The 26,755-nt window shown below is 62.0% G+C and overlaps 2 protein-coding genes across 5 annotated transcripts; both read left to right on the top strand.

The window, feature by feature from the left end:
- Positions 1-457: 457 nt before the first annotated feature.
- Positions 458-23,647, top strand: PPP6R1 (protein phosphatase 6 regulatory subunit 1). Of its 4 annotated transcripts, none has more exons than XM_047790500.1 (24): positions 458-595; positions 8,989-9,221; positions 10,356-10,542; positions 10,624-10,761; positions 10,843-10,908; positions 12,145-12,257; positions 12,349-12,462; positions 12,709-12,871; positions 12,964-13,116; positions 13,245-13,379; positions 13,875-13,939; positions 14,020-14,135; positions 14,217-14,302; positions 14,453-14,542; positions 14,622-14,719; positions 18,760-18,817; positions 18,896-19,074; positions 21,218-21,351; positions 21,435-21,615; positions 21,702-21,772; positions 21,921-22,002; positions 22,395-22,505; positions 22,586-22,657; positions 22,756-23,647. In XM_047790500.1, exons 2-24 carry the CDS (start codon positions 8,995-8,997, stop codon positions 22,757-22,759), a joined length of 2,643 nt encoding a protein of 880 aa, XP_047646456.1. In that variant the 5' UTR covers positions 458-595; positions 8,989-8,994; the 3' UTR covers positions 22,760-23,647. The 4 variants fall into 4 exon arrangements, with proteins under 4 accessions (XP_047646456.1, XP_047646457.1, XP_047646455.1 ...); XM_047790497.1 differs by lacking the exon at positions 458-595 and adding an exon at positions 2,544-2,682; XM_047790501.1 differs by lacking the exons at positions 458-595; positions 22,395-22,505 and adding an exon at positions 2,536-2,682.
- A 124-nt stretch (positions 23,648-23,771) lies between these two features.
- TMEM86B (transmembrane protein 86B) lies at positions 23,772-26,404 on the top strand. Its single transcript, XM_047790502.1, has 3 exons — positions 23,772-24,545; positions 24,787-25,030; positions 25,604-26,404. Exons 1-3 carry the CDS (start codon positions 24,495-24,497, stop codon positions 25,984-25,986), a joined length of 678 nt encoding a protein of 225 aa, XP_047646458.1. The 5' UTR covers positions 23,772-24,494; the 3' UTR covers positions 25,987-26,404.
- The last annotated feature ends 351 nt before the right edge of the window (positions 26,405-26,755 follow it).

The following is a 26,755-nucleotide window of genomic DNA, read 5'->3' as shown; positions in this document are numbered from 1 at the left end:
GCGCGGCCTCCGCACACCTGCGCACCGAGACGGCGGCCGGAGGGCGGGGCGCCCTGCGTGCCCCTGCGCTCGGGGGATTGTGGGATAGTGGCGGACGGAGCCGGGCTTCGGAGGCCCAGAAGCGGACTGCAAAGCCCTGGGACCTCGCCGGTTTGAGGAAGGGGGCGGTGGAGGAAGTGGGCCTCTGCTTCCGTCGGCCGTTGCTCAGCACTGCGGCCTGTTCAGACTTCGGAGAAGGACGTTTTCCCTGACCGGCCTTTGCTTCCCCGCCGGTCCCCGGACAGGGGAAACTGCGGCGACTTCCCCGCTGAGGGCGTGCGCCGGCCTCGCGACCCCGCCAACCCCCGCTCCGCCTCCTCGCCCGAGGGCCCCGGGCCCCCGCCCAGGCGCTGACCACCGAACTCCGGAACTCGGCGGGCGAGGGCCCCCCCAGGCCCGAGGGCCTTGCGCGAGCCCAGTGCCGGCGCGGGACCCCGCCGCCGCCCCCCGCCCCCACATACCGGGCCCCTCAGCCGGGGCCGGAGCCGCCGGCGGCGGGGCGGGGGGGGCGCCCCGATGAGCCCCGAGTGCGAGGAGCCGCCGCCCCCCCGTGCAGGTGAGCGGGCCGCGCCGGAACCCTCCCCGCAGTCAGCCCCCCCAGTCCCTCTCCCTCCCCGAGAGCCCCGCCCAGGTCCCCTCAGGCTGCTCACCCCTTTCTCAAATCCTCTCTGGGGGCTCCGCTCCCCAAGTCTCCCCCTCAGCCCCCCGAGTCTCCTCGTCTTTCCTCCTCAGTCCCCCGAGTCTCCTCGTCTCTTCCACCCAGACCCCCGAGTCTCCTCGTCTCCCCCCTCAGTCTCCCGAGTCTCCTCGTCTTTCTCCCATCGATCACCCCCCGAGTCTCCCCCCTCAGTCTCCCGAGTCTCCTTGTCTTTCTCCCACCCAGACCCCCGAGTTTCCTCGTCTCTCCGTCTCAGTCTCCCGAGTCTCCTCGTCTTTCTCCCATCAGTCACCCCCCGAGTCTCCGAGTCTCTCTCCCCTCAGCCCCCGCGAGTCTCGTCTCCCCGCCTCGGTCCCCGCTCCTTGAGGCTCTCACCCCCGCCTCGTCTCCGGCCCACCCCCCCTCCTCCGAGGTGTCCCGCGTCTCCCGTCTGCCCTCCGTTACCCCCGGGGCTGCACCCTCACTCTCACTTCTCCGGCCCCTCCCGCTGGGACCCTTGCCCGGAACCCCCCGGCCCTCCCTCCGGGTCGCTCCTCCTTCCGCCGCCCGCATCCTGGACCCCGTCGCGTCTCTGCCTCTCATCCTTGGGTTCGGGGACCAGGGGAGCGGCGCGCGGGGCTTGCCCGCCGCCCTGCTGTCTCCGGCTGTGAGGAGCCAGGAGGCCGGTCTGGTGGGGGGTGGCCCCCTCTCGGTCGCCCTCCTCTGAGATGACGCCTGCTGAGGGCAGGGCGGGGAGCGCCCGGTGCTGGGCACCGAGGCGGGGAGGGACCAGCCCCGGGCCCTGCCCAGGGGACCCCGAGGCAGAGCGGGGCAGTCGCAGGTGCTGGGGTGGCGATGGAGGTACCTCGGGCGTGCGGGGGGTTACAGAGTGGAGGGACTGGTGAGACTGGCTGGGCGGGTGGCTTTTTCTGTCCGGGAGAACGAGTAGGAGTTGACAGATGGAGCCTGGGAAGGAGGGCCTTCCGGGTGGCAGGAACCGCACGTGCAGATGCGGGCAGGGGGGACCCCAGGCGTGGCCTGCGGGGAGGGAGGGGCGGGCGCCTCGGTGGGGCCGCGGGTCCAGGCCCCTGCCCGCCACCTGCTTAGGGGCCTGCTCGGTTGGGCCGGCCTTGACACGCCTGTGCCGAGGACAGACGTCGTGGGGGACCAGCCTGAAAGGCAGCGTGTTTCGGAGCAGGAGGACGTGTTGTCAGGGGTGGGCCGGGCCTCAGAGTTACAGAGAAACTTGAGTGGGGTGTGAGGTGGTGCTGACGTCATGCCCCCCCGGGGTGGTTCTGCAGACTGAGCCTGGTGGAGGCAGCAGGGTATTTCCCCCCCCTGCTCGGCAGGGCAGTGCCCAGGCGGAGGCACCCTCTTCTCTGGCTTGGGTGTCATGTACGCCTGTGGCGTATTTATTCGCTCTCTCGCCACCGTGCGCGGCCCTGTGCTCCGAGTTGGGTGTTTTATTTTGCGTTTGTGTCTGGGGTACTTCCTGTTCCTTTCCAGCCTGGGAGAGTCTGCTGGTCTCCCAGCCCACCCATCCACACGCCCATTTTTCAGGAGATTTTTTCAGGATCCGTGGCTAAGCGACCTTAGCAGTCACCTTCCCCCCCTGCACTCCAGTTTGTTTTCATTAATTCAAGACGCGCGTTTCGCCGCCGTGGCCCTGGCCTTGTACGCCGAGGTCCAGGGAAACGGGCATCTCGCTGCGGGAGGCAGGAGACGGGACAGGCAGGTCCCTTCCCAGGCTGCTCAGATGCCGTCACAGTGTGAGCGCGGAAGCTGTGGAAGTGTGGAGCAGGCCTCTGCCCAGTCAGGGCAGGCTTCCTGGAGGAAGTGGTGTCTGCGCTGAAGCCTGAAGGACCCAGAAGGAGCTAGCTAGTCAGGCTCGAAGAGCTGGAGGGAAGGCAGAGGGAGCGCCCAGCCAGGGCAGAGGCGAGGGCGCAGGCGAGCAGTCAGGTGTGGCCGCCGGGTTGAGCGCCATGCGGGTGGCCGCGCGAGATGAGGTGAGAGAGGCCTGGCCGCTGTGGTGAAGATGAGAGGCCTTTCCCACGTCCCCGGGCGCCTGCTTGGCACTTGGGCAGGCTCAGTGCCTGGAGGGTGGGGACACACGCTCCTTTCCAGGAGGAACCGCGGGTTTCCCTCTGCGAGGTCTCGTGGCTCCTGCCACTGGCAGAGCCGTCTCAGCCTCAGTGATGGCGAGGCCCCCGGTCTGGGCCCACGGAGGTTGCAGTTGGAGAGGCGAGATGGGAACTCCGGCCCGTCTGACTTCGGAGCACCTGGTGACACTTACTCCACCCCTCTGTTTTCCAAGGGCTGTTTCCAAATCTTTTGGTGGTTCTTTTCCTTTTCCCCTTGGAACCCGTGACTAGTCAGGGAGGTGGCCCTGCGTATGATCTTTCTGGTTGCTCCGCAGTCCTTGGCCAGGTGTCTCATTGTCTTCCGTGCCCAGGGTTGGATCAGAACTACCACCTCCCAAGGAGAGCGTGGTCTGGGGCCAGAGCAGGAGGTTGTGCCCCGTCCCTCCCTCCCAGCTTTCCAGAGCCACCTGTAGCCTTGGCCAGGTTCCTCTCCTCTGGCCTCAGTGGCCCCTGCTTCCAGATGGGTGTCCCACCACTTACCTTGCAGGTGTCTGTTGGGTTCTGCATCCAGCACACACTTGGGTCCTGCCATCACCACGTCCCATTTCTAGAGTCAGAAGTCCCCCACCTCCTTTTCCCGTTTGGCTGAGAGATGGTGGTGGATTCGAGGGAATTGGGGGCGGTGGTTTTGCTGTCCTCTGACCTGCTGGGCCCTGCGAGGGGCTGGGGGTTGGCAGGCCGGCAGCGGTGTCTTTCCCGGAGCTCACCTGACCCATGTCTCTTTAGGGCAGGCCTCTGGCAGCTGAGGGCAGCAGCATCACCAGGTCCCAGATAGTCTCTCCTAGTGTTGGAGCCTCTGCTGAGTCTCGGGGCATCTTGAGTGGCCGCCCCAAGGCCCTCCCAGAGGCCTTTGCACACTGACCTCCACTTCCGGGTGCCTGGGCCCAGGGCGGCAGCGGCAGCAGCAGCAGCAGTAGTGGGGGTGCTCGTGGGCACCGCCGTCGGGCCCTGCCTGAGCCCAGGCGGGGACTGGCAGGCTCCTGGGAAAGGCAGCTGGTGTTGGAGGCCAGAGAACAACGCCGCAGAGCAAGAAGCCCTGGGGCAATGGTGCAGAGCTGGCAGGGGGAGAGATAGTTTTCGTTTTTATTGGTTTCCTTTCTCATTTATAGTTTCCCCTTCTTCCGTTCGCAGCCAGAGTCATGGTTTTCAAACGGTCGCTAAAAACCAGTGGTAGTCACTTCCGTTTTCTTGAAGTTTGCTACAAGCTGCAGTGGGGGCGGCGGGGTGTGTGGCGCCCACTGAGTATTTGCGTGACCTGCGATACTCGGGCAAACAGAGCGTCTTTCTCAGGCCTTCTGTTTTTAGTGCCGTCACTCTGGGCACCTTCCCTCCTGCTCAGCTCAGAAGTGTCCAGACTTCGGCCTAGCCTCAGGGCCAGACGGAAGGGCCAGTACCTGCCAAGCGCCTGCTGTGTCAGGACCGCAGGACTGACCCAGCTGTTCTCACAGCTGGCCCTTCTGATAGCTGTGCCTCCATTTCACAGATGAGCAAATGAGGCCTTGGGACGCCAAGTGCCTGGCCCGATTCACGCTTCTTGAGAGTGAGAACAAAACCCACCTCTCCTGTCTGGTTCCCAGGGCTCCCAGGAAGTTCTGTGAAGTGTAAGGATTGGCCACTGGGATTTGAGCTGCACTGAATTGAGAGTGTGTCGCAGGCGAAAGTGTTTTCTCTCTTTTTTGTGTTTTCTTTTTCCCACTTCTGTATCTGCATCTTCCTTCTGTGCAGAGCTTGAGAACTGATGTCTCTGGGGTACTTACTCCCACTCAGCTGCATCCGATCCTTGCAGCTTCCTCTGATTTTTGGCGGAGGGACCAGAGTGTAAGGGGCCACCTGGTTTCTGAGGCCCCCAGAGTCCACACCCCCAAACCCTCTAGCTCTCCCCTCCCCTCCCCACCCCATTCTCCAGGCAAGCCAGCTTGCCAGTGTTGGGAGGGAAGGCTGCCTGCCGTTCAGAGTAGCTGGGGAGGGTTAGGGTGGGATGAGTATGGCCTATGCCCTTAAACCGGGGGCTCTGGAAGCATGTGGGCAGGCCACAGAATCTGCTCCTCCCGTCCGCCTGCAGGGCGCTCAGTCCTGGTTCTGCTGTGCCTCCATCCCTGTGCTCGCCATCGCCTCCCTCAAATGGGGGTAAGGACAGTGCTTCACCTGGTCGTCTGGGTTAGGTACCATGCCCCTCTGCCCTGTCCCCCAGCTGTTGGGGGGCCTGCTTAGCTCAGGGACAGTGTTGAGGGGGCTGGGCATGTTCCCGGGGCAGGACCTTCACAGGCTTCACCTCAGTCCTGGCGTCTCGTCAGCTCAGGCATCTTGGACACAGAGCAAAGCCAAGGCCTGGCCCTGTCGTGGCAGCCTCAGGCAGCTTTGCTTTTGGTTGTTTTTGGTAATGGTTTTTTTTCTAATTAATGAATTCATACACTGTATATGACTTATCCATTTAAAATGCACAATTCAACAGTTCCTAACTATTCATAGAGTTGTGCAACCATCAGTCACCACAATGGGTTTTTTAAGTTAAGGTATAATTAACAAATCACATTGAATAAAATTGATTTTAGAATTTTTTTTTAAAGACCATCCTTTTCCCAAAAGGAAACCCTACACCCACTCGCAGAGGTTCCTCCCCACCCATGGCCCCCACCTCCTCAGGACCCCTAATCCGCTCTCTGTCTCTGTGGATTTGCCTCTTCTGGATGTTTCGTGTAAATGGAAACCTGTAACATGTGGGCTTGGGCTCCATTCACGCTGCCCGGGGGCCTTCTGAGCTTTCTGGTCTCCCTGTCACCACGGGAGAGTCTGTGATGCCGATCGAGGTGCGTGTTCTCGCTGTGGTCAGCCGCTTGCCTCTTGGGCCTGGACAGCGGCTCCCCTTGAAGTGACTCGGGTCCCAGGTCCGCCCAGCTCAGGAAACTCACCAGGCCCGGCTGCCTCTTCAGGAGAAGTGGATGGTGGCAGTGTCCCTCAGAGGTCTGGTTTCTGGGCAGCGGACGGGGGCTCCGAGCCCTCGTGCCGAGTCTGGCTGCCTCTAGGCACCGTGGTCCTCACTCCACAGGGGCTCACGCAGCCCTGGTTCAGCCCACTCTCCCTCCGCCCGTGCCCAGCCCGCCTGCCCTGATGGCCCCCCCCACCCCGACCCCACCCCACCTGCGACTGGTTTATAGGGAGCCCCTGCGTGAGGCTGGGGGGAGACAGGGTGGGAGCGATTCCCTCTACACCTGCCCCATCGGGTATGTCAGCCTCCCGCCTCAGGCACAGGGTCCGTGGGAAAGCTTGGTGGTTTGCAGGCCGCGGAGGTGTTTTTCTAACTTTTAAAAAACTTTTTTATTATAGTTGATTTACAATGTTCTGTCACTTTCTGTCGTCCAGGCAAGTGACCCCGTTGTGACGGGTTGTTTCTCTAACATTTCTGCGCGTGTGCCAGGGTCTGTGCTCGGTGCTGTCCAGGGTGCTCGCGGCAGCCCAGCTGCATCGTCTGTCACCCGTCAGGGCTCGCGCAGTGTGAATGCTGGGCAGGTCTGGACGAGTGTCCTGCGGCCGGTGGGCAGAGGCAGGGCTGTGGAGGACCTGGGCCTGGCCTTCCTCTTGAACTCAGAGGTGTCAGCTGAGTGCTAGACTTGGAGCTTAGGGTCCAGCGGAGAACCCCAGGGACCAGAGGAGCTGGCCTTCAGCTGCCTGGAGGTGTCTGCTGAGAGCCAGGTTCGGGCAGGCCTCAGCCAGGACAGAGCCAGCTCTGGCACACACTTGTGGTGGGTTTATCAGCCGTGGCTGGGCTGCTGTGAAGAAGACCAGACTCTTGCACCCTGAGAAATTGCCTTCTGGGGCTTGGTGCCCAGTCCCTAGTTTCCCAGCTCTCAGACCTTGGTGCCTGCTTGCTCACCTGTAAAGTGGGGACATGGCTTGCTTCCTTGGTGGCCATTGTGAGAGGAGCACGAGATCGTGGCTGGACAGGCCTGAGGAGGGTGGCCAACAAGGTGTGTCCCCCCATGTGTCTGGCGTGTTATTCACGGACACACGCATTCCTGCACACCCAGGCCTAGCAGGCCAGCATGGTGCTGGGGGTGGGCTTTGGGGGGGGGCTGCAGGCTGTGAAGGAGATGCACCCTGAAGTGGCCGCCCTGGGGCCAGGTGTGGAGCCGGGCCAGAGGGTGCTCAGGGAGTGGGTGGTGCTGGGCGAGGCGGCCTGGACCTGGCCAGCGCATGGAAGTGAGTCAGCCAGGGGCTAGCAGGTGGGAGTGCCGCAGGAGCAGCAGGTCCTGAGGGCAGGGGTGCTGGGAGGTGCTCAGGGGCTCTGGGGTCATGAGTGTGCAGACGAGGGAGCCATCGTGGGGCCTCAAGGCACAAGGTGCTCAAGGTCATGTTTCAGAGAAGCACCCCATCCCATGCGGGGTGTGGGGCTAAGGGCTGAGTCGCTGTGTGCTTCAGACAGGAAGTGAGGCCTGTGGGACCGGGGGCTTTCAGGTGCACCCCGCGTCCACCCCGTCAGGGCCTGAGTCTGCTGCAGTCTTGCAAGGTCATGGCTCCTCTACTCCACTTTTCTCTGTGGTCGGCCGAGGCCTAGGGGCTGATATGAATCGCGCCAGGATTGCCGCAGATTTAGAGCCATTTTTTCCCGGGCTCTGAGAGGTCACCGTGGGGGCAGGGAGGAGCTAAGTGAGGTTCCTGAGGAGGCTGGAGAGGAGAGCTGGGTGCCGGCGGGATCTCGAAGGAAGCAAGGGTCAGAAGGCCAGTCTCAGAGTTCTCGTCGTGGTGCAGCGGAAACAAATCCAACTAGGAACCATGGGGTTGCCGGTTCAATCCCTGGCCTTGCTCGTGGGTTAAGGATCCGGCATTGCCGTGAGCTGTGGTGTAGGTAGCAGATGTGGCTCGGATCCTGCGTAGCTGTGGCTGTGGTTTAGGCCGGCAGCTGTAGCTCCGATTAGACCCCTCGCCTGGGAACCTCCATATGCTGCGAGTGTGGCTGTAGAAAGGCAAAAACGGTCAGTCTCTTGCCCACAGCCACGGGTGCCGTCCAACACCTTGGCTTTCAGCCCAGCCGCTTCCTGAGTCCAGTGTCTTTGTCCCCTGGGCCGGTACCATGTCTGTGGCTGGTGTGCTTTCTCCATGGTTGGGAAGGCGTGGGGCGCAGATGGTGAGGAGGGCTTTGTAGGAGGACTGGTGCGTGGGTCTGGAAGGTGCCCTGGTGTCCTGGCCTTCTGGTCTGTCTTCAGAAGCCTCTGCCTCAGGTGGTCTTCATGAGTCAGGTGACAAGCATGAGCTCTGGTCAGCACAGTGCGTGGGGGCCTGCCTTACCTGGGCGTGGTTGCCTGCCATCCAGTGGGGTAACCACAGCCCCTCAGAGGGGCAGGACGCACGGCGCCCACTTCATGGTGGACACGAGTGAGCAGCGAGTTCAGGGCAGGTCTCCCCAGGGAGGTCCAGGCTGGGAGGCCTCTAGAAATCTTCAGAGGAGCACCTGAGTCCGGGTTTGATGGGGTCTCAGGCCCACCTGGCACCTGGTGAGTGCTCTACCTGAGATGCTCCTGAGGCCAGGTAGCTGTGCGTGCCTGGTGATTGGGCCTCGGCCAGGCATGCAGGGTCTCCGCTGCTGGCCAGCGAGACGCCATCCTCTAGGTCCTTCCTCCTGATGTGGTTCCCGTCCCGGTTCCTTTTGGCCTGGGTCAGTGGCTATTCTGGGAGCCACCACCCCCTCCCCTCAAACTTTTCTTCTTCCTGTCCTGGCACTGGGTACTGGGGGTTGGGTGTGTGTGGGTGTGTGTGGGTGTGGGTGTGTGTGGTGTCCAGGCAATGACCACAGCTCCAAGACATGGCGGAGCCCTCCTCCCTCCACCCCACACCCTGCACCCAGCGTGGAACTTGCTGGGCTGGACAGCAACCATGGTGGCTGTCAGGGGGCGTTTGAATCTGTACAGCAAATGTAGGTGGAAGCAAGTCTGATGCCAGAGGTTCCAGGATGAGCACAGTTGCAGCTCATATGTGGGGACACTGGACACGGCCCTGGGTGGGACAGGATCATGGCGGCTGTGTGCACGTGTTGGGGCTGTTTTCCACGGACCCTGTGTGTGTTCACACCAGGGGTCCTCACCCAGCCTGGGGGTTGGGCCGTGGGCACGACAGGCGCTGGGAGGTGGATGGAGGCCAGTGAGGTCAGCACCTGAAGGTGACAGCCCCTGCCCACAGGGCGCCATGTTTTGGAAGTTTGACCTGCACACGAGCTCACACCTCGACACGCTGCTGGAGCGCGAGGACCTGAGCCTGCCCGAGCTGCTGGACGAGGAGGACGTGCTGCAGGAGTGCAAGGTGGTCAACCGCAAGCTACTGGACTTCCTGCTGCAGCCGCCACACCTGCAGGCCATGGTGGCCTGGGTCACCCAGGAGCCGCCGGTCAGCGGCGAGGAGCGGCTGCGCTACAAGTGAGCCCCACCCCTTCGGTCCCCAGTGGCAGGACATCCACTTCCTAGATATCCCCGGATGGAGGGTCCTTCCCCAGCCACGGGAGCCACATTCGGTCGTCTTTGATTGGCCCAGCCCACACCCTCACATTCTTTCCTGGTGTTTCATTCAGTTGGATTTTTGTAGTCCCCTTTTTGGAGACTGGACAACATGAAGCCTGGCCCCTTCTTCCTCCATGTCCCCAGTGCCCATGCCCAGCATGGTGCCAGGCGCTGAGTGTGCAGTCATGCCCCCCCAACTCTCCTCTGCCCTTCCCTCCCACTGTAGGGTCTGCCAGGGAGGATGGGCAGGGCAGCCAGGGCCCTGCTGGGGGCTCCGTGGGCATCATCATGATGAGGGGGCTTCTGTCTGCCCTGGCGTCTGCTGCCTGTCTCGGGTTCTGGACGGACCTTCCTGTGCGGCCTCCTGGCTCCCTGGTATCCCCTCTGCCTGGCCCTTCACACTGCAGATACGCCCCTGGCCCTTACGAGCCCTGCATCTTGTCCCAGGAGCCCTTGAGCCAGACAGGGACTGGGCGGGTGATTGCTTCTCCTTAGTTTGCCCTTTGTAAAGTAGGGGTTCAGTGAAGTGGGGCCTCGCACGCCATCGAGACCTCTGGGGGGTCAGCAAGGTGTCCCACATGCTCCCCACCCCCGGTGTTCATCTTTCAGTTACCCTCCCCCAGTGGGTTTTCTCCCTCCTTTGCCTTGGCCGCCTGGCCTCCGTCTCCCTGTCCACCAAACTTGAGCATGTCCAGTGGCCCCATGGACTGGGCTTTCGCTCACAGTAGCAGGGAGCCTCCGTTCTGACAGCCGCCCCTGGGGCCCTGCCCTGCCCCCGAGGAACCCTGCAGTTTACAGAGCAGAGCTGGGGACCCGGGTGGCACACTGGGCAAGGGGCATTCCTCGCCCTGTGTGGAGGAGGAGGCGAGAGGGTGAGGCTGGATTTTGGAAGGTCATGGAGGCCAGGCTGGGACAGACTGGAGGGTTGAGGGCAGAGGGTCAGGTGTGGTAGGGGGTCTGGTCCAGCCACCGGGGGCTGGATGCTGCCTTGGGGTGGGGAGGCTCGGCCTCCATCCCCACTGCGCCCTCCCCAGCCCTCTCTGGGTGTGACAGGTACCCCAGCCTGGCCTGCGAGATCCTGACCTCAGACGTGCCCCAGATCAACGACGCGCTGGGGGCAGACGAGTCCCTCCTGCACCGGCTCTACGGCTTTCTACAGAGCAGCGGCAGCCTCAACCCGCTGCTGGCCAGCTTCTTTAGCAAGGTCATGGGCGTCCTCATCAACCGCAAGACTGACCAGGTGCCTGGGGCCCCGAGGCGGGTGTTCTCGCGGGCTCAGGCCCGGGGTCCTGTGCTGACATGGGGGTCCCTGTGTCTCCAGCTCGTGTCCTTCCTGCGGAAGAAGGACGACTTTGTGGACCTGCTGCTGCAGCACATCGGCACCTCGGCCATCATGGACCTCCTGCTGCGCCTCCTCACTTGCGTGGAGCGGCCGCAGCTGCGGCAGGACGTGGTCAACGTGAGTGGGGTGGGGCGGGACAGCGGGGCTGTGGCAGCTGAGAGCCGGTCAGTGAGCGGAGCTCCCCCTTCCCGCCCCCAGTGGCTCAATGAGGAGAAGATCGTCCAGCGGCTCATCGAGCAGATCCACCCTTCAAAGGATGACAGTGTGAGTGTGACCCTGCCTCCTCCTCACTCAAGTTGATGGGAACAGAAAGCCGTTGCAACTGCTTTTTTGGGGGGGGAGGGGGGCGGGGGGCTCCTGCTGAGACCAGAGAGGAGTTTACACACATGGCACGCTTGTCAGGAACCGGGAACCTTGGCCCATCCTCCCTTGAGGGGTCAGGGGTCTGAAGAGGGTCCTCCAGCCCTGGCCTCTCACTGCTGCCTTCCCGGGAGTCCTCGCCACCTTCTCTCTGTTGCTGGCTCTGTGGCCTGGCGGCTCTTTCTGGCTCTTGGACTGAACCAGCCCTGCCCTCCCTTCCCACAGAGAAGCCACTCAGGACCGCCCCCCGCCCCCACTCTGCAAAGCAGAGGGTCCCCAGGTGCAGGTCACCTAGGCACCCAGCCAGAGCCTGGCCTGGGAGGGTGCTGGCCGTACAGGCCTTTGTGGCAGAGGGACGAGGGCCATCTGCTGTGAGCCAGGTGGCAGGGGGCCTTCGAGGAGCTCTGAGTGCGGCTTGGGGCCTGGCTGAGTCTGCTTGGGTCCAGGTCTGTGTGCGTGCACCCTGGCAGGTCCCTGTTGGGTTAGACTCAGAGCTCTGCCTATGCCTCTCTTTGTTTTTGTTTATCGTGCAGCAACCTGACTGAGAGAAATTACGCACCGTACAACTCACCCATTCAGAATGTAGAATTCCTTGGTTCTTAGTACACCCCAGGGTTGTGCAGCCCTCACCACGTTGATTTTGGAGTATTTTTCGTCACTCTGAAAAGGAACCCCTCTGCCCATAAGCTCCTATTCCTTATTCCCCCAATAGTTGCTCAGCCCCCATCACCACTAGTCTGCTCTCTATCTCTGGGTTTGTCTCTGGACCTGTTGTGTAAATGGGTCACGTGATGTGTAGGCTTCTGTGGCGGGCCCCTTGGCCTTAGGATCGAGTTGTGTGTTCATCCGCGCTGTAGTGTGTGTCAGTGCTTCATCCATTTCCAAGGCCAGGGAGAGACCACGGCTGCTTGGTGGCTGCCTGGGTCGTCCCCCCCTCGGGCTGCTCTGAAGGCTGTGGGAAGCCTTTCTCTCTGCTATCTCTCCCGTCCCAGTGTTCAGTACCTGTCTTCTCTCCCTCGGCACTTGGTCCCTGTGTCTGTGCAATTCTCTGTCCTCAGGGGCAGGCACCCAGTCTTCAGCGCATGGGGCTTCCTGGCACCAGGGCTGGGCCGGGGTCCTCAGCTCTCTGTCCCTCCGCAGCAACATTCCAACGCCTCCCAGTCCCTGTGCGACATCATCCGCCTGAGCCGCGAGCAGGTGATCCAAGTGCAGGACAGCCCAGAGCCCGACCAGCTGTTGGCCACCCTGGAGAAGTGCGTCTGCAGGTGGCACCCAGGCCATTCGGGCGGGGGGAGCCAGCCTGGGGAGCCCTTCTCCCTGACACCTGCCCACGCCCCCCACCAGGCAGGAGACGATCGAGCAGCTCTTGAGCAACATGTTGGAGGGGGAGCAGAACCCGTCTGTCATTGTGAGCGGGATCCAGGTGCTGCTGACGCTGCTGGAGCCCAGGAGGCCCAGGTGAGGGGCTGGCCTCCCTCCTCAGGTGACCCCTCGGGGCAAGGGACCCGGAGAGGGGTCCTCCCTTTCCGTCTGACAGCCGAGGAGACTGGTGGAACAGCTGCCTGTGGCTTTGAGCCACTTTGAGGATCCAGGCCCTTTGGGTGGGTCACTGCCCCCAGGGTCTCGGGCTTCTTACCCCCAGGTGTGCACACACGTGCACACATACTGTGCACAGGCTGCTGCCCTCCCCCGTCCCTGCTGCAGGTCCGAGTCTGTGAGTGTGAACAACTTCCTGAGCAGTGTCGACGGGCAGCTGGAGCTCCTAGCCCAGGCAACCCTGGACAGCGCCCTGTGCAGCGTGGGTGCCCTGCACGCCCTGCGTCCCCGACTCAGCCACTTCCACCAGCTCCTGCTCGAGCCGCCCGAGGTGGGCCAGGTGGGCGAGGGAGGGGGTGGCGGAGGGCGGCCCTGTCCTCAGGGCGGTGCCGGGGTGGGGACTGATCCTCTCTATGCCTGCAGCTGGAGCCGTTGCGCACGACATGGGGCAGCCTGGCCCCGCCACTGGGCAACACTCGGCTGCATGTGGTCAAGCTGCTGGCCAGTGCCCTGAGCGCCAATGATGCAGCCCTGACCCAGGAGCTCCTGGCGTTGGACGTGCCCAACACCATGCTGGTACTAGGGCTCAGAGGGGCAGAGGTGCCACCGGGATTGGGAGGGGGGATGAAGGTGGGGACAGCTGGGTGGGGAGGACAGAGACTGGGTGGCGGTCGTTCAGAGCCAGCTGTGCCCCCCACCCCCAGGACCTCTTCTTCCACTATGTGTTCAACAACTTTTTGCACACCCAAGTGGAGGTATGTGTGAGCACGATGCTGAGCTCTGGGCCGCCTGCCAACAGCAGCTCCGACTCACCCATCCAGAACCCTGTCGTGAAACACGTGAGCTGGGCTCCCAGGTCCCCCTTTGGTCCATGGGGGTAGGCTTGGGCTCAGCCTCTTCCGTGGGCTGAGTCTGGGAAAACAGAGGGCAACCTGTGTGTGTGGGGGGGTGGATAGTGAGCACGGGAGGCAACGGGTGTCCTGGGGAGGGACCAGGAAGGACTCTCCCAGGGTGGTGGCCGGCACGGTAGTGGGAGTGCCTTCCCAGATCTAGCCTAGGGCCTGAGGGAGGAGCTGACCTGGGGGGCCTTGGATTTGGACTAGAAGGAGCCGAGGTGGGTGGAGTGGCTTCGGGGTTTGCTCTCTAAAGTGAATGGGCCTCGAACAGGCAGAGGGTGTTTCTGGGTGAGTGGAGGAGGGGTGTGCGTATGTGCACGTGTGTGTGTGCTTGCCGCATGCTCCTCATAGGAAGCCCAGAGGCTTGGCTGCAGGCTAAGGTGGTGGGGGCCTTGGTCGCACCCCCACGCCCACGCCGGCGCCACTGCTCCCCCACAGCTGCTGCAGCAGTGCCGCCTGGTGGATCGCATCCTGACCTCCTGGGAGGAGAACGACCGAGTGCAGTGAGTGTCCCTGGCCTCCCCGTGGGAGGGCAGGGTGGGTGTGCGGGGCCTGTGTTCAGCTTGGCCTCCCTCTCGCCCAGGTCTGCAGGGGGCCCTCGGAAAGGCTACATGGGCCACCTGACGAGAGTGGCCAACGCCCTGGTGCAGAACACGGAGAAGGGGCCCAACGCCGAGCAGCTGGGCCAGCTGCTGAAGGGTGAGGGCTGGGGCCGGCCCACGGCGGGAAGAGGGTGGGGCCCCAGACCTCACATCCTCACACCCTGCCTTCCTGGAGCAGAGCTGCCAGAGGAGCAGCAGGAGCGGTGGGAAGCCTTCGTGTCAGGACCCTTGGCGGAGACCAACAAGAAGAACACAGTGGATCTGGTGAGCCTGGTGCCCCGCTTGCCGCGGCAGCCCTCGCAGCTGCTCTCCCTCTTGGTCCAGCCTGAGCACCCCTCCCCGCAGTCCCAGCCCCCTGAGTCCTCTCCAGGGGGCCTCCACAGGCCCTGACCCCTGCCCTCCAACCTGCCCCAGGTGAACACCCACCACCTGCACTCCTCCAGCGACGACGAGGACGACAGGCTCAAGGAGTTCAACTTCCCGGAGGAGGCGGTGCTGCAGCAGGTGGGGGCGGGCTGGGGGCCGGTGGCGGGGGTGGGGAGGCTGCTCCTGAGGCCTGGTCCTGACCGCCGCCCCCCCGCAGGCCTTCATGGACTTCCAGATGCAGCGCATGACCTCAGCCTTCATTGACCACTTCGGCTTCAATGACGAGGAGTTCGGGGAGCAGGAGGAGAGCGTGAAGTGAGTGTGTCCCCTGTGGGGGACCAGGGCGAGCAGGGGCCAGCGTGGCTTCCTGGCGGGGCGGGGGGGTGGGGAGGGGGGCTGCGAGGCCACAAGTCAGAACACACGCCCTCCCTGCCCTCACTCCTCCTGCTGCCCTCCTGCTTCCCCACGGCCCACCCAGCCCAGCATCTGAACTTGTCCCACCCGCCCCAGAAGGACGGTTGGCCCCAGACCCCTCTCCTCCCTTTTGGACCAGCCAGGAGGTGTGCGGCTGTCCTGGGATGGGGCTGGCTGGGCAGCGCAAGGTTGCATAGAGTGTGTGGGGGAGCGTGCATAGCCGAGAAGACAGGCTCAGTGCTGTCACTCACCCAGGGCACTCGCTGGTTCAGACAGAGCCACTGAAAGCCGGAGTGAGGTTTGTGCCTGCTGCTGCTCTGCCTGGCTCAGTGCTCTGCACTGGGAGCCCCGGGACAGACCCTTGCGGAGTCAGAATGCGGCCACCTCTCCTCCTCTCCTCTCCTTAGAGGCCTCGGGCCACCGAACAGGTTTTTTTTCAATGCCCAATTCTGATTATTTGGGGTTTTTTTTTAAATTTTTTTTTTTTTGTCTTTTTGCTATCTCTTGGGCCGCTCCTGCAGCATATGGAGGTTCCCAGGCTAGGGGTCGAATCAGAGCTGTAGCCACCGGGCTACGCCAGCGCCACAGCAACGCAGGATCCGAGCCACGTCTGCGACCTACACCACAGCTCACGGCAACGCTGGATCCTTCACCCACCGAGCAAGGCCAGGGACCGAACCCACAACCTCATGGTTCCTAATTGGATTCGTTAACCACTGCGCCACGACGGGAACTCCTAAATGTATTTTTTAAATTTATTTATTTATTTATTTATTGCCTTTTCTAAGGCTGCACCCGCGGCGTATGGAGGTTCCCAGGCTAGGGGTCTAATTGGAGCTGTAGCCGCTGCCCTACGCCACAGCTCACAGCAACGCCGGATCCTTAACCCACTGAGCGAGGCCAGGGATTGAACCCGCAACCTCATTGTCCCTAGTCGGATTTGTTAACCACTGTGCCACAATGGGAACTCCCAGTTCTGATTATTTGTATTTGTTGTATAGCATTTTTTTTTTTGTCTTTTTTGTTGTTGTTGTTGTTGCTATTTCTTGGGCCGCTCCCGCGGCACATGGAGGTTCCCAGGCTAGGGGTCGAATCGGAGCTGTAGCCACCGGCCTACACCAGAGCCACAGCAACGCGGGATCCAAGCTGAGTCTGCAACCTACACCACAGCTCACGGCAACGCCGGATCGTTAACCCACTGAGCAAGGGCAGGGACCGAACCCACAACCTCATGGTTCCTAGTCGGATTCGTTAACCACTGCACCACGACGGGAACTCCGTGTCGTATAGCATTTTGATATGTCACTTCTGGCATTGTCCTGGTGAAGTTTTTTCTTTACCGTCTGAATTTTCTGCCACAGGCATCTGTTGCTTTAACAGTTAAGAGAAGAAGTTAAAACTCTGTGTGTCTCGTGGATTTCACAGGGGCAGCAGCAGGTTGTTAGTGAAGGGAAGGGCAGGTGGCGCGCGAGTCTGGAGGGGAGGCTGGGTTGGCTGGGAGCAGGGCAGCGCAGTAGATGCCTGCCAGGTCTGGGGGGACGTGCAGCCAGTGCCCTTAGCGCAGCAGCTACTGCCTTGTGAGGAAGAGTCCATGCGTGACGCCTGAGGAGTGGTGGCACAGCCACCAGAGGGCGTGCCATGGAGCTTTTCTCAGTTGGATGGTGACAGAGAAAAGGCCTGCTAGCTCCTTAGGGCCTGCAGGTGGGGGCCACAGCCCTGACCTGGTCCCTTTCAGCCGCATGCCGGGGACCTCTCAGGTGTTGCCCCACGACGTGCCCTGACCACCTTTGCCAGGGCTCAGGAGCCCATGCATAGCTGAGGAGACAGGCTCAGTGCTGTCCCTCACCCCAGGGCACTCGCTGGTCCAAACAGAGCCTCTCCATAACTCAGAAGTGAGATTTGTGTCTGCCACTGCTCTGCCCGGCACAGTGCCCTCCCGCAGGGAGGCCCCTGGGGAAGCTCCTCCCCGCCGTGCTGGTGGGCATGCCGACACTCTGTGAGTGGCCCTGGCATGGCCGGCTGCGCTTTGGGGGTGATATTGTGTTACCTCTTCCATCAAGATCAATTTCAGTGAGATTAAAAACTTTATGTATAAAGGGAGTTCCCGTCGTGGCGCAGTGGTTAACGAATCCAACTAGGAACCATGAGGTTGCGGGTTCAGTCCCTGCCCTTGCTCAGTGGGTTAACGATCCGGCGTTGCCGTGAGCTGTGGTGTAGGTTGCAGACTCGGCTTGGATCCCGTGTTGCTGTGGCTCTGGCGTAGGCCGGTGGCTACAGCTCCGATTCGACCCCTAGCCTGGGAACCTCCATATGCCGCGAGAGCGGCCCAAAGAAATAGCAAAAAGACAAAAAAAAAAAAACAACTTTATGTATAAAAAGAAAACCAAAGCCATGGAGTGTTGAATGGAGAATGGATGCGTATCTCTATAAGCTCAGGGCTGACGGTGCTGCTCACAGGGCTCTGGTTGCTGTGCCAGACCCGGTGTGCTGCGGGCTGCTGGGCAGAGTCCCTGCCGAGGGTGTGGTTGTGAGTCCCTCTGGGCCACAGCCGTTTGCTGAGTCAGCAGTCAGGAGTTAACACACCTCCTGAGTGGAAGGGATGAGAGTTGGGACGTGTCCCTGCCAAGTGGAGTGGAGCCTGGACCCAGTGTGCAGACACAGAGTGCCAGCAGCAAAGGGGGCAAGGACACAGACAGAACATGTGGGTTCTTAGAAAGTTGCACACTCTGCAGGTAGGAGTGTCAGTTGACAAATCTCTTTCCAGGTTTTGTGTTAAAATGCATGGATTTAATTCCTTTGACTTCTTTCTGAAAGAGAGTTGAATATGGGGTTCCTGTGATGGCTCAGCCAGTTAAGAATCCCATTTAGTGTCTGCGAGGATGCGGGTTTGATCCTTGGCCTCGATCAGTGGGTTAAGGATCTGGCGTTGCTGTGGCTGTGGTGTAGGCCAGCAGCTGCCACTCTGATTCAACCCCTAGTCTGGGAACTTACATATGCCTTGGATGTGGCCTTAAAAAGGAGAAAAAAAGAGTTGAACAGACCCGGGTGTAGGCAGGTTTCAGCACTGGAAGGCTGGAGGTTGGCGATAAGGCCAGCGGCCCTCCCCAAGATCCCTAGGATCACTGGCCCCACGTGGGTCTGGCCTCAGGGCGGGCAGTGGGGCCCATGCAGGAGCGGTTTTGGTTCAGCTCCAAAGGTGACTTTTTCAGCCCCAACTGACCCTCTCAGGGCTGGGGCCGTGCTTTGTGTGGTGTGGCCTGCGAGAGGGTGTGGCCAGCACAGGGGCTGTGAACCGAGAGCCATTGCTTCCGGGAAAGGCGTGCGTGTAAATAAGCATCTCACCCAGATGATGATCTCAAGTCCTAAAAAACACGACCCGTCTGGCTAGGTTCTGTGTCCTTTATCTTACGGCAGAGGAAGCCAGACTCGGGTGACTTACCTGGGCCAGACCCCATCTCCAAGTGGCCCCTCACTCGCTGGCTGGGGCTCCCTTCGCTCCGTCCGCTCCATGGCCATCCACCTGATGGTGTGCCCTGCGGGGGCTGGTTTGGAATTCAGATCCGTTTAGTGGAGTTCCCGTCGTGGCTCAGTGGTTAATGAACCCGACTAGGAACCATGAGGTTGCGGGTTTGGTCCCTGCCCTTGTTCAGTGGATTAACGATCCAGTGTTGCCGTGAGCTGTGGTGTAGGTTGCAGACTCGGCTTGGATCCCGTGTTGCTGTGGCTCTGGCGTAGGCCGGGGGCTACAGCTCCGATTCGACCCCTAGCCTGGGAACCTCCCAAAGAAATAGCAAAAAGACAGATCTGTTTAGTGAGGAGGTGCATTTGCTGGCACAGGGCCGGAGGGTAGTGAGGGCGCCCCAGTGGGGGTGGGGGCAGGGGCGGGGGGAGAAGGGGGAGCAGCCCGCACCTCCCCTCATGGCCCTGCGCCTCTCCCACAGCGCGCCTTTCGACAAGACGGCCAACATCACCTTCTCTCTCAACGCCGACGATGACAACGTGAGTGCTGCCTCAACCTCAGGGGGGCAGGGGCTGCGGATAGTCAGCCCCCTCATCCTTCTGCCCCTGTACCTGCAGCCCAACGCCAACCTGCTCGAGATATGCTACAAGGACCGGATCCAGCAGTTCGATGACGACGAGGAGGAGGAGGACGAGGAGGAGGGCCAGGGCTCTGGGGAGTCTGACGGGGAGGATGGCGCCTGGCAGGGCAGCCAGCTGGCCAGGGGGGCCCGCCTGGGCCAGCCGCCAGGCGTGCGGTGAGTCCTCGCTGGCCCCCCTCCCCCAGGTCCCCAGCACAGCGGCCCATGGGGCCTGCGTGAGATGGTTTTCACCAGCAGGAGTGAATGAGAAAAATAAGGAGAACAAAGCGTGTGTATTATCTGGGGCACTTTCAATTCTGAGTTCTAAAAACCAGTTCAGATGAGTTCAGCTATAAAAGGGATAGGTGAACAGCTGGTGTGTGGCTAGAAACAGGCTGGGTCCTTCAGGTGCGACTGGAACCAGTGTCTGTGGCCCCCACCCCAGCTCGCCCCTGCGGCAGCTCTCAGGCAGGTGTTCCCGCACGGGCGGTACGATTTCTTGTCAGCTCTTTCCCCCAACTCCAGTGAAATGAGGGGGACGGCTGTGCCTCCCTCACTGTCCCAGCTTGCGGTCACTGAGCTGCGACCAGCTCTTTGTACAAGTGGTGTGTTATTTTTTTTTCTCGTACTGGCGGGCTCCAGACTCACTTCCTAGGTGCGTTTGGGCGGCGTAGTCTTGCCAGCACAAGTGCCAACTAGGGCCTGCAGCTTGACCTCGGTGGCTTCTGGTTGAGGGATTGGAGTGTTTTAACGTCTGTCTTGACGTGTGACTAGTGTACAGACATGTGTTGGAGCCCTAAGTGTGGTCCATGGGGACATGGCTTTGCCAGCTCCCAGAGGAGGGAGCAGAACCATCCCCGTGCCCCCTGCTGGCCTCTGGCTACCCTCCAAGGGTGACACTGTGCTAATAACTTTGCTTCCAGGCATGAGGCCCATCCTCGGGTGGGTGTGGTTGTGTGTCACGCCATCCGCTGGGTGTGCCATTGCATGACTGCCAAGTCCAAGGCCGTGATACCTCCTGCATTTCCTTCTAAGAGTTTGACAGTGCCAGCCCTTACGTTGAGGTTTTTGGATCCATCCTGAGCTGGCTTGGGTCCAGCTGCCCTTCTGGGCGTGGGCATGCCATGCCGGTGTCCCGGTGTCCCATGTTGACAAGGTTCCGCCTCACTGCATGGTCTTGGCACCTTTGTCAAAAACTTTCTGACTTTACCTGGAAAGGCTTATTTCTGAGCTCTCTTCTGGCCTGGTGGTCTATACGTCGTCTCAGGGCCACCCTGTCTCGATGATGTTGCCTTGCAGTAAGTGCTGAAATGGGAAAAGTGTGTGTCCAGCTTTGTTTTTCTGTTTCAAGGTGTGTTGATCATTCTGCCTCCCTAGAGATTCTGGTGGTTTTAGGTATTTGTCATTTTCGGAGCAGCAGCCAGCGGGGCCTCTGTGAGGCATTGCTTGAATCTGTAGGTCAGTCCGGAAAGTGTTGCCATTTTAACAGTATTTCGTTTTCTGTTCCATGACCACGTGATCTCTTTCCATTAATTTAGGTCTTTCTTACTTTTAACAGCATTTTGTAGTTTTCAGAGTATAGGTTTTATGTTTCTTTTGCTAAATTTAATTCTAAGTGTTCTATTCTTTTTGACGCAATCCTGAGTGACATTGTCCTCGCAGCGTCATTTCCGAGTTGTCCTAAGTGTATAGAAAGACGGCTGTACGTCACCGACCCCGTGTCCCGCCTCCTCGCTGTGTATCACTGACCCCACATCCCACCTCCTTGCAGAACCTCCTTGTTCGAATGGTTTTAGAGGATTCCTTAGGTTTCTGTACATGAAGTCATGCTTTCTGCAGTTAGAGACGGTTTTGCTCATCCTTTCCAGGTGAGAAGAGCAGGCCCCCACCTCACATTCCCAGTCTGGGGACACACTTAGTCTCCCTGTCGAGGGTCGCATGGATTGTGGGTGTTGGAGATGCCCTTCCAGGTTTCCAGGCTCAGGAAACTCCGTCCACCTGTCTGCCCAGGGGAGGACACAGCGGTTGACAGCAGAGTCTGTAGTTGGAGGAAGCGTGTGGAGTCAGCCTCCCCTGAGAGGGCGGTGCCCTGGTTCATGCTGGGGATGGTGCCCGTGGCCGCACCCTCTCGGAAGGCACCAGTGTTCCCACCTGCCTTCCTGCTTTGGGACACGGGGCTCTCTCCCCACCGCCCCCTCCCCTCCACCCCTTTGATTCCATCGCAGCTGCTGGCCTGGGGCCAGCTCTGGGGGGGTTGGGAGGTGGGACGCTTTCCCTCTGCCCAGCACAGTGGCTGACTGACAGGTGGTTCCTGGGGCAGGAGCGGAGGCAGCACAGACAGCGAGGAGGAGGAGGACGACGACGAGGAGGAGGACGAGGAAGATGGTGACAGCCGGGTGGCCCGCGGCAGGGCCAGGCCCGCCTCATACCCCACCCCCAGCCCCCAGCCACCAGGTGGGTGAATGTGCGGAGTGAGGCATGGTCGGGTGCAGTCTGTCTGCCTCCGTGCTCACCCCTGCCTTGCTCCCCCTCGCCAGGCCCCAGCTGGACGGCTACCTTTGACCCAGTGCCTATGGACACCCCTACCGGCCCCCAAGACTGCAGGGAGAAGGAGCCACACTCTGGGCCCCCCACCCTGCAGGGCCCCTGCAGTGTGCCCCTGGACCTCCCTGCCCCGAGCCCGGCTGGCCCTGCGGCCCCCAACGCCCTGCAGCTCAGGTGAGGCCTGGAGGCCAGTGCCCAGGGCTTGGTGGCCTTAAGCTCCACTGCCAACCATCCCTTGGGCTCCTTTTCTTGCCTCCTAGGTCTCAGGATCCCACGCCCCCCTCAGCACCTCAGGAAGCCACAGATGGCAGCAAAGTAGCGGAGCCCTTGGGTGAGCCACTCTCTGCCCACCTCACCGTGCCCACCCCACCCTGGGCCTCCCACTGTTGACCTCTGGCCTGTCCACACCGGGTCTGAGGAGCGAGACTGGTGTGAAGCTCGCTGAAGGTCACATCTCCTGGCCCCTTTCCTCTGCACAGCCCCCTGCCAGGCCTTGGTCAGTGTCGGGGACCTTCAGGCCACACTTAGAGGGACGCATTCCGCCCCCAGCTCCTTGGACAGGTAACTGGTTAAGGACCAGCTGCTGGGAGGCCAAGTGGGAGAGGCAGGTGGAACCTGGGCCTGGGGTCATCCCTGCCCAGAGCTGCTCCTGGGGGGCCTTGCAGGACCCCTCCCTCCAGGTCTGCACCACTGCCTCAGGGCCTCGGGGCAGCTGAAGGTCTGGGCTGTCTTTGCCCACTCATGGTCGTAAGAGAGGATCCTGGAGCCCAGGGTCACCTGCTCAGCCCTGGGGTGGGAAGGCTTCCGGTGGGATCAGAAGGGGGCCAGGGGTGTCCAGAGCTCGTGTCCCAGCTGACCTGAGCTGCTTCTCCCGGGTGGGCAGTTTCCAGGGGTCTTTGGGCGAGAGTGCCCGGGGGGCATCAGTGACAGTAGCCCTGTGGATCCCCACACAGTGCAACCAGAGACCCTGCTACCTCTGTCCCAGTCCCTGGGGCCCACCAGCCCCCCCAGACCATGGAAGGGCAGAAGAGCCCAGAACCCTCGGGGCTCCCACAAAGCCAGAGGTGAGCTGGTGCAGCCTCACAGGGCAGCCGGTGTTCTGGCAGAAAGGCACTGACCTCTCATGCTGTCCCTTTGCCCACAGTGCCCTGACCCTTGAGCCGCTCCCGATGCCCAATGGCTCTGCTGCAGGAGGGCCAGTGTCCCCAGGCTCCCAGTGAGTGGTGGGAGCGGGGGCAGCAGGTGGGCTGGGCTGGGTGGGCAGAGGCTTCCGGGTGGCGGGCTCCTCACACGGGTTTCCCTCTCGGTTCCCAGGTAACTGCCTGGCCCGGTGGTGGCGGCCACATCCTCCGTGCCCCACGTGGACCCTGCCCGGGTGGGAGCAGGGCCGGTCCCAAGGTGGCCCTGTTGCCCCATCCCCTCTTCCCCACCCAGGAGGCTGGACTCCCAGGAGGCCGGTGCCAGGGACAAAGGCCCCCTCCCCCAATTGCACTGAGAAAAGGAACTGCGGAGTTTTGTCTCCTAGAATAAAGATAGAGTTGAGTAGAGAGAAAGGAGAGTGAGAGAGACCTATATTATATATTATATATATATATATATACATATATATATATCTCGAGGGAGGAGAGAGTGGGCAGGCGGAGAGCCAGGAGGAAGCAGGCCAGGGCTGGGGGCGGCGTGGACCTGCACCCTCCCACTGGGGCTACTGTGGTGAGGGGTCCTGAGGCTGCCACGCCCCCTCTTCCTGCCGGACCCCCACCCTCTGGTGCAGACGCCCACACCCACACTCGGCCTTTCAGCTCAGGTCCACCTTGGGGGAGGCCCGAGTGGGGGTCGTGCCTTTGCCCACCCCCATCGCCCCGGGCCCTGCACTTTGATCCAGGCTGGGGCTAGAATCCCTTCCGTCTGGCCCAGCCAGCTCTGTGGGAGCAGGGGGCCCTGTTCCCTGGGGGCCTCCCGGGATACACCCCCAGGGCCCTGATGCACTCACCGAGTCCCCCTCCCTCTCCACGGACCCTGGGGCGGGGGTCTGGCAGGGGTCTGGCTGGGCTCCCCCTCCTACTCCCGAGGGTCTGGGGTCCAGCCCAGCCGCCAAGTGACCTTGTCCCAGCTCCCTCTCCCCAGGCTGGGGTGCGTGTGCGTGTGTTCGTGCCGAGCTTCTGTTTCATATTGCAAATATAAACAAATAAAGGAAGACAGTTTAAGACTCCTGCTGCTCAGACCTCGGGTTCTGACCTATTCCTGTGCCGTGGCTCTGGGGTGGGACCCTCACAAGGAGGAGTCAGATACCTTCCGCTCCGAGGAAGGGGTTCCTGGAGGAGGAGCTGAGCACTTCCCAGACTCATGCGGCACCTGGTCCTGGGAGCCGTCCCCCGTCCAGACAGGCTGCAGAAGGCGGTGAGTGGGCTTCCACACCCCATCCCCCTTTGGCCCACCCCTCACCTGCCCTGCTGTGTGGCAGGAGCCACGTCCCCGAGCCCTCTCCCCTTGGAGCAGCCAGCTAGGCCAGACAGGTGGGCGCCCAGTGGGTCCAGTGCGAAGGTGAAGTACTGGCCACCATGCAGGGTAAGCTTCACTGGCGCGCCGGCCGGCTGGCACCACCACCAGCTCCAGCTCCTGTCACTGAGCAAGTGTTTGGTGGAGGAGGGAGGCTCGGACTGTCCCTTGGATCCGGCAGGGTGTCCTCCCCTCCGCTCCCCTGTTGCTCATGAAAGGGCAGGCGTCAGAATGTTGCAGATTTTGCACCCAGGTCCCTTCTGACTGGCCTGGCGCAGGGCAGTGGGAGGGGCGTGTACAGCCAGGGCCCTCTAGGCAGGGAGGAAGCGAGACAGAGGGAGTGGGGGAGGAGGGACCCCTGGGTGCCAGTGGGCACCGTATCAGCAGGTGCCAGGCAGGGCCGTCCCCAGGGCAGGAGCAGCATCTCCCTGGGCCCTGTTATCAGTCGCAGAGTCCACAGGACGCTCCTCGGGTTAACGAGTAACCACACACCATCTCCTCCACCCCCAAGCTACCCGTACCCACTTGCAGGCCGTTCTCAGGGGTCACAGGCTGACATGGACCCCGGGAAAGAGGGCCTGCCCCGAAAACCTCGCTTCTCAGCTCAAGTGAGAGCCGCCGCGTAGGGGTAGGGGGGTGGCAGGGCTGGGGCTGGGCTCTGTGGGGCTGGACATCCTGGTCCCTGGGCAGTGTGGCTCGGGTCCCTGGGTGGGCGTGGGGTGACAGTCTTGACCCCCAAGGGCGGGGAGCTCACTGGGCGCGAGGCCAGGTGGTTCTGAAGCCTGGTCTCAGGGGCTGGGGGCAGGGCTGGTTTCTAGGGCTCAGCAGCCCCCTGGTTCCCTGAAGCAGCTGCACGTCGGCAAGTGGCTGAGCCCCTTCTTCTTCACCTGCGCCGTCTACTTCCTCCTCTGGATCCCCGATGACCAGCCGTCCTGGGTCGGCGCCCTGGTCAAGTGCCTGCCCGTCCTCTCCCTGGTGGTGTTTCTGCGGGCCGCGGACGCCGGCAGGGGCTACAGCGCGCGGCTGCAGGGGGCCCTTCTGTGCTCAGCTGTGGGGGATGCCTGCCTCGTCTGGCCCGAGGCCTTCCTCCATGGTGAGGGGGTCCCTGTTGCATTGTCCCTTTCGGAGCCCGGACAGGGGTGGGTGTGGGGGCAACCCCCAGAAGAGGGCCTGCCAGGGGCAGGAGCCAGTAGGTGTGAAAGGGCGCTGGGAGGCGGCAGTGAGGGAGACTCGCCAGCCCTCCACCCCACGGAGCTCTCCTCCCGTTGAGGGCGCGGGCAGTGTCAGGGGTCGCAGTCTTGAGGACACGAGTCGAGGACAGCCTCGCCGAGAAGGTAACGTCTGGAAGGGGTGCAGGAACGCCTTGTGCCCTTCCAGGAAAGGCCCTTCCAGGCAGGGGACCCACACGAGCAGAGGCCCTGGGGCGGGAGTGTGCCTGGTGCGTAGAGCCCACTAGGGGCCGAACGGAGTAAGGGTGAGAGTCAGGGGGCGTTTTAAGGCCACGCTGACACCCACCACAGGAAGAAGGGACCACAAGGAGGCCTGTGTTGTAATGCAGGAGACGGGTAGTGTGGCCGGGGCCGGGGCTCGGCCCCGAGGGCTGCGCGGCGAGGCGAGGCGGGGAAGCAAAAGGCTCACCCGGCCCTCCCACCCCTGTCTCCTCCAGGCGTGGCCGCCTTCGCCGCGGCCCACCTGCTCTATCTCTGGGCCTTTGGCCTGACGCCCCTGCAGCCCGGCCTCCTGCTCCTGGTCATCCCGGCCGCTCTCCCGTACTACAGCCTCCTGCTTTGGCACCTCCCGCCCGACCTGGTCCTGCCCCTGACGGCTTACTCCTTGGCCCTGGCCACCATGCTGTGGCGTGGCCTGGCCAGGGGCGGGAGTGCTGGCTGGGGCGCGCTGCTCTTCACGCTTTCGGATGCCATGCTGACCTGGAACGCCTTTGCCCAGCCCCTGCCCCACGCCCGCCTGGTGGTCATGACCACGTATTATTCCGCCCAGGTCCTCATCTCCCTGTCGGTCTCCCAGAGCCCCAAGCTCAAGCCCAACTGACAGGGCGCTGAGGCGGGCAGGTGTTTGCCCCTCTCCTCCTGCAAGGCCCTGGGACCCCCAGAGCAGCAAGGCCAGAGAAGCACCGTCGAGGGCGAAAGTCAGGCTCCCAGACAACTCTCTGCCGGGGCCCGTCCATGCGGAGACAGAACCGTTTGCGGAAATGGGAATCCCCCGCCTTCCCACCACCTCCCCTCGGTTCTGAGTCTGGATTCCAGGCCCACGGTGGGCCCCCTGTGGCCCCAGGGGGCCGCGGCCAGGCCTGCGTCTGCTCTCTGGCCCTGATCTCTTTTTCTGTTGCCTCGGTAACGTGGGCGTCGGAACGTCAACATCTCTGTTGTTTGGGGAGGGTTGCGGGAGGAGGAGGTGATCCCAGGAACAGCAAATGGTCCTTTTCCCCCAAAATGTACCATTTTCAGCACTTTGGGGTGTGCAGTTGAGTGACATTAAGCACATCCACGGGGCCGTGCGTCGAACATTTGCCGTGACGGCCAGGCTTGGAACACGTGTATGTGTACCACGCGGTGTTGTTAACTAGACCCATGGCAGACTCCCTGTGGACCAGCCCTGAAGCCCAGGGCTGAGGGGACGTGGGATGACCCCCACCTCACCCCCAGCACCCTTGGGTGGCGGTGGGGATTCACTAACACCCACGGCACAGAAGAGGGTTTGCAGGTCTGAGGCCAGGAGGATTCTGATCAGTGTGTTAGTTTCCTGTGGCCGCGGTTGTTGCACACGGCCACAAACAGAGTGACTTAAAACTACAGAAATG

The sequence above is a fragment of the Phacochoerus africanus genome, chromosome 8 (assembly GCF_016906955.1).
Source record: "Phacochoerus africanus isolate WHEZ1 chromosome 8, ROS_Pafr_v1, whole genome shotgun sequence".
Taxonomy (NCBI): Eukaryota; Metazoa; Chordata; class Mammalia; order Artiodactyla; family Suidae; genus Phacochoerus; species Phacochoerus africanus.
This window is presented reverse-complemented; position numbering and strand designations above follow the sequence as displayed.

Coding starts and splice junctions, on each gene's coding strand:
- PPP6R1 (XM_047790497.1), top strand. CDS start 2,659: ATGCGGGTGGCCGCGCGAGATGAG. Junction 9,222..10,355: donor GAGGAGCGGCTGCGCTACAA/GTGAGCCCCACC, acceptor TGGGTGTGACAG/GTACCCCAGCCTGGCCTGCG. Junction 10,909..12,144: donor ACCCTTCAAAGGATGACAGT/GTGAGTGTGACC, acceptor GTCCCTCCGCAG/CAACATTCCAACGCCTCCCA.
- TMEM86B (XM_047790502.1), top strand. CDS start 24,495: ATGGACCCCGGGAAAGAGGGCCTGCCCCGAAAACCTCGCTTCTCAGCT. Junction 24,546..24,786: donor AACCTCGCTTCTCAGCTCAA/GTGAGAGCCGCC, acceptor TCCCTGAAGCAG/CTGCACGTCGGCAAGTGGCT. Junction 25,031..25,603: donor GCCCGAGGCCTTCCTCCATG/GTGAGGGGGTCC, acceptor TGTCTCCTCCAG/GCGTGGCCGCCTTCGCCGCG.